Raw genomic sequence first — 6,000 nt, forward strand, 5'->3', positions numbered from 1 at the left:
TCTTCATTCATGTTTCAAAGCAATCATTTGGAGTAGACTGAAACACCATTATTTCACAGTTGATCAGACTGAGGCATAGCGACAAAGTCACTTTGACCAATCTCAAAGCTAGAGATAGGACTTCTAGCTCCATAGGCTGTACAGACTTGTTGCCCATCTACTGCCTAAAAGCAATAAACCGATTTAATATCATGCCAAATGTACTATGCATATGTTTGAGATCTAGAATCGGCAACTGAGGGATTGTCATAGCTGAGTGTATTACAGTGGGTCTTCCTTTTTTAACACCCCTCCAGAACTATCATTGTGATGTGTCAAGCTCACCTGCTTGGGAGACAGTTATGACAGCACCCAGACAGCTAGACAGGAACTCGGGGGCCAAAAGCTCCAGGCCCAGCATTTCCATGTGGCCATAACCAAGCCATCTCAGGATCTCCTCATGTGTAAAATGAACGGCAAAAACTAAAGGACTCTCTTCTTTGTTGTTTAAAAACCCATTGTCAAGGTCAGGATGACCCAGAGACTGTTTGCAGGTTCATGTGAGCTTGGAGATGTTTTTCTTTCCTGTGAGTAAAAGACAAAGTAATTCTGGTTGTATCCCTAAGAGCCTGAATTGTCAAAGCACTAGAAACATAAGGCTACTGCATGTATATATATTATATATACAAATGTGTTAATATAGTAACGTGTATATTATATACATTTATATATGTAATATAAATATATGTGTATACATCTTAGATACATCCATGGCATTTGTATAGCATGTAGATAGCTGTAAATATGTGTGCTGTATTTGTACATATGTGTCCATATACACACACCATACATAATTTATGTGTGTGTGTGTGAGTGGGAGTCAGTTTTACTAATGTAACACCAATATTTTTAGAATGCGAGGGTCCAGACATAATAAAACATGTTGTTTTAGAAAGTGTGAAAGATGGACAAACAAGTAGAGTCTAAGTTACTAACGGTCCAGTTTTAAGTTTCTCTCTTTTATTTTTGATAGTGTAATATAATTATGTCATTTCTCCTTTTTATTTTCTCTTTCCAAAACCTTCCATAACACCCCTTCTTGCTCTCTTTCATGTTAATGGCTTCTTTATTATTAGTCATTGTTAGTTGTTACATGCATATGTGTATATGTAGATACACAGAGGAACTTGTGTACCCCCCCCCACACACACACTCACACACACATGTTCAGTCTGTATAATGTTCCTTGTCTATTGGATTTTCTTTCCCACTTTTAGTATTCTAGACAAACCATATTTAGTATGATTTCTGCTGTCGGCTGGTAACTCTCAGTTAGAAAGAACTCTCAGGTGTACGCTGTGCTGACCAAATTGCCTCCAGTTAAAGTGGAGAAAGCATGAGCAGGCAGATAGTACAAATGTCAGCTGGAGCCTGTACATTTGTTACATGAGTGCTGAATGCTCGGAATCATTGGTTGCCCCTGAGTCCCGAGTCCAAAGTCAGGACTCTAAGAACATGACAGTAGTGCCACCCGACACGGTGAGGCTCTCCATCATGGCAGAGTTAACGCCACCCATGCTTCGCCTGAGTTTCATTCTGTCAGCCTGGCCTGGACCTGTGCACGCCACCCTCAACTGTACACAAAGGCAAGTAAGTGCAAGTGGCTCCTGGGCTTCACCCATGTGAGCAGCGGAGAGGGAAGTGGAAGCAGGTACAGCTTCCTGTGTCCTTTCATTGAGGAAATAAGTCCCGCCACGCTGAGGTCACCCCTTTGTAAAACCAACCTAACCCACGCTGTGTAGTCATACCCCACATGAACACCTCTCCCCCAAGGGCCCCCTCACTGATCTCAAGTTCCTTCTCGCAATGGTACATCATCCATAAATTCATTTTTCTCTGTGTTTGGCTCTCTCTAAAGGCTTCGGTCTGTTTCAGTGCTCAAGAGTTTTTGCCTTTTTCAACTTTTATTACTATATTATTATTATTATTATTATTTTAGTTTTTATTTCATGTGTGTGAGTGTTTTATCTTCATGTATGTATGTGTACCACATGTGTGTCTGGTGACTGTGGAGGTCAGAAGAAGGTGTCAGATCCCCTAGAGTGGGTTCACAGCCATTAGTAAGCCATCAGATGGGTGCTGGAATTGAAACCAGGTCCTCTGGAAGAGCAGCAAGTCTGTTTAACTGCTGAGCCATCCTCCAGTTCCTTGCTCATGTTTTTTTTTTTTTTTTTAACATACTTTCCAGACTATACAACCTAGTGTCTGAGGGGAACAGGTCAACTAGTATGGCCACAAAATTGGAAGTCCTGGATTTGCTCTTTGTCCATGCATTCTTGCAAGCTAATGATAGAGATTTACATGATCCCACCTGGTTGGCATAGCTCTACATGTGGAATGGAGGTGGGGGGATGGGAGGGGTGTTTTGAGGGGGGAGAAAGGGTAAGAGTGAGGGAGGGAGGTAGGGGGAACCGGGATCCACATGTAAAATAATAATAATAATAATAATGATAAAAAGATTGATTCAAAGAAGAGGCAAACATTTCACTGAGTGGGAAACCCCTACAATTCCATTGCAGGGGCTTTTCCAACCCTTTATTGATGACCAATGCAAATCAGTGCCTCTACTTCTTAGTGAGAGAATGAAAAACAGGTTCTCATTTGTTCACTTTTCAGAGCGGCACCCAGGGCTTGTCGCCTATATGAGTCCTTGCATCTAGGCTAACAGTTAATGTCCTGGAAAGACTTTACTCCAACAGGTGATGCAGTTCAGACAAGCAGAGGGGGGAAGTCTGTAAACCCATAGGTCTTCATTTAAGCTTTTAATTTGGGCCCTGAATTGTGAAATGAATTATGACATTTTTAATGCCCTTACATAAGAACATCAGCAATAAACTGTTGGTGATAGTAGCCCTGACTTCCTAACCCATACTGTGTGGTTGTGCTGACAATGAACTCTGCCAGCTGTGGGCCACTTCATAAGTAGTAAAACTTTGTGTCCAGGAAAGCTTTGTTACCTTTTCAGTTCCATTAGGCACACTTCACTGTCTTCTTCTGTTGTGAAGACTTTCCAGTTGTTTAGGCAAACGAGTAAACATCTCTCCATAGAATATAATCCTAACATACAACCCTAACCTGTTCCAGCCACCCTGCTGCCTGCAGTCAGTATACACACATTAACCGTTGCCAAATTCAACACACCATTCCCAAACCTAGTGAAGAAGCCGTAGCCATTGATTCTTGCTCATGAGCCAGGGAGGATGTCTTCCCTCCCAGCTGACCAGACCTGTTCTTATTGCAAGCCTGTAGCTTCAGATACTGGTTCAGCCTATTGGCATGTCTGCCTGTATACAATTTGTCAAACCCAAAGCTCCAGAGCATGGCACACATGATGAGAGGCAGCAGCCAGAGTTTGATGCTGGGCGAAGCACTTGATTATTCATTCACTCATCCGCATACGATTATCTATGCCATGGAATAGAAACCTCTGATGGGAGACATGGGGTGCAGAGGCCAGCTTGCTTCTGCGTCACTCACACCTCTGCTGGAGGCTGACAGGAGAGAAATACTTCTTAGATTCTTTCTGGATTCTAAAGGATGTTTCTAGTCCTTTTCTTCATACCAAGGATTAGTAAACTATGGCTAATATGGAAAGCCCCCTTTTGTACAACTACCCAACTATTTAAGAGGTTTAGAAAGATGGCCCTCTGGCTAAGAGCATATAATGCCCTTGCAAGGTCCTGAGTTCACTTCCTAACCCCCACTTCCTGGTGGCTCACAACTGCCTGCAATCCCAACCTGGGGTGAACCATAGGCCTCTTGCCTCTGCTGTCACCTGCACTCATGTGCACACACACACACACACACACACACACACACACACTAAAAACTGAAGCAAGTCTTCAGATGGAAAGTAATACTTAATGCCACATGAGAATTATTTGACAGTCAAACTTGTGTTCATAAAGTTTTATTGAAACACATTCATACTCCCGCTCTGTCTATTGTCTCTGGCTTCTTCAGATCTATAAAAATAGTTAGGATTAGAGTTGCTATGGAAACCATGTGTCCCACAAAGCCTAAAATATTTACTTGCTAGCCCTTTACAGAAAATGTCTGCCACTCCTATTTTATAGAATAAAGAAAGTTTGGGAGAGGCAGGGCAGGGCTATAGATGTTCATTGGATTACTTCCATGTTTACTTGGAGTTAATAGTTTCTTTCTTTCCTCCCTAGTAATTTGTACCTGGAGACACTCATGTTCCAGTAATCAGGAGGCATCTCGCTGCCACTTCATGGTCCAGGGGTGTGTGGCCCAGTGAGGTTCCCAAGGTGTACAGCATGACCTTGCTGCTCCTGGGCGCGGTGCTGCTGGTGGCCCAGCCCCAGCTCGTGCCTTCCCACCCAGCTGTTCCCGGCCCCGGTGCCAGACAGCAGGAGCTTCTGCGGAAGATGGGTACCCTCCAGGAGGACACCCGAGAAGGTGCAGCGGCCAATGGTTCCACAAAGCAGTTACCACAAACCATCATTATTGGGGTACGCAAGGGTGGTACCCGAGCGCTGCTGGAGATGCTCAGCTTGCATCCAGATGTGGCAGCGGCTGAGAACGAGGTTCATTTCTTTGACTGGGAGGAGCATTACAGCCAGGGCCTGGGCTGGTATCTCACCCAGATGCCCTTCTCCTCCCCGAACCAGCTCACCGTGGAGAAGACACCTGCCTACTTCACTTCGCCCAAAGTGCCTGAGAGAATCCACAGCATGAACCCGGCTATCCGCCTGCTGCTCATCCTGAGGGACCCTTCAGAGCGCGTGCTGTCTGACTACACCCAGGTGTTGTACAACCACCTTCAGAAGCGCAAGCCCTACCCACCCATAGAGGACCTCCTGGTGCGGGACGGCCGGCTCAACATGGACTACAAGGCTCTCAACCGCAGCCTGTATCATGCACACATGCTGAACTGGCTGCGTTTCTTCCCACTGGGCCACATCCACATTGTAGATGGCGACCGCCTCATCAGAGACCCTTTCCCTGAGATCCAGAAGGTCGAAAGGTTCCTAAAGCTGTCCCCACAGATCAACGCTTCGAACTTCTACTTTAACAAAACCAAGGGCTTCTACTGCCTGCGGGACAGCGGCAAGGACCGCTGCTTACACGAGTCCAAAGGCCGGGCGCACCCCCAAGTGGATCCCAAACTACTCGATAAACTGCACGAATATTTTCATGAGCCAAATAAGAAATTCTTTGAGCTCGTGGGCAGAACATTCGATTGGCACTGATTTGCCCTCCATTAGACCCTGGACTTAACCTGTTGTAACTTCTGATGTACATCTGTGGGAGGGGGGAAAAGAATTTTAAAAAGGCATTTAAGCTATAATTTATTTGTAAAACCTACAAATGACTTCTGTACAGTATTAGATTCACAGTTGCCATATATAGTAGTTATATTTTTCTACTTGTTAAATGGAGGGCGTTTTGTATTGTTTTTCATGGTTGTTAACATTGTGTATATGTCTCTATAATATGAAGGAACTTAACTATTGCACTGAAAAAAAGATTTTTCTGGAGACGTCTTTTTTTTTCTTTTTAATATAATTAACTTGCCTCCAAATCAAATAGCTCTCTGTTTGTACCCTCCTTGTCAAATCTATATTCTTTTTCTCCTTAAAATTTTTTTATTGGTATTATGGACTTCTCTCCTTTCTGAATTTGTTCTTTTAATATTTAATGTCTCACTGTGGACATCAGATGAAGTTTTTACTTGCACTTTAAATTTCCTCCTCATTGAGAGTTTGGAAAAGGCTATTGTATCCATTCTCAAGTCACCCTGAATACGGGTTTAACCCCTGCCAGCCTACATGTGGGTTTACCCCTGCCAGCCTGCATGTGGGTTTAACTCACGTAAATTTCCAGTGCAGAAAATAGTAGTGAGGATGGAAACACAGATGATGGCCTGGAACAAGTTCCCTAAGGTCCAGTTTTGTCTCAGAGGATATCTGCATATACAGTGTCAGCAATGGCCAA

The 6,000-nt window shown here is 43.9% G+C and overlaps 1 protein-coding gene across 1 annotated transcript in view; it reads left to right on the forward strand.

The window, feature by feature from the left end:
* Hs3st1 (heparan sulfate-glucosamine 3-sulfotransferase 1) overlaps positions 1-5,543 on the forward strand; it is a 29,547-nt gene extending 24,004 nt beyond the window's left edge. The window contains exon 2 of the mRNA XM_051200264.1: positions 4,215-5,543. Coding sequence (XP_051056221.1) covers positions 4,320-5,255 — 936 coding nt within the window. The 5' untranslated portion in view covers positions 4,215-4,319 and the 3' untranslated portion in view covers positions 5,256-5,543. The remainder of the gene's footprint in view (positions 1-4,214) is intronic.
* Positions 5,544-6,000: the final 457 nt, after the last annotated feature.

The sequence above is a fragment of the Phodopus roborovskii genome, unplaced genomic scaffold (assembly GCF_943737965.1).
Source record: "Phodopus roborovskii unplaced genomic scaffold, PHOROB, whole genome shotgun sequence".
Taxonomy (NCBI): Eukaryota; Metazoa; Chordata; class Mammalia; order Rodentia; family Cricetidae; genus Phodopus; species Phodopus roborovskii.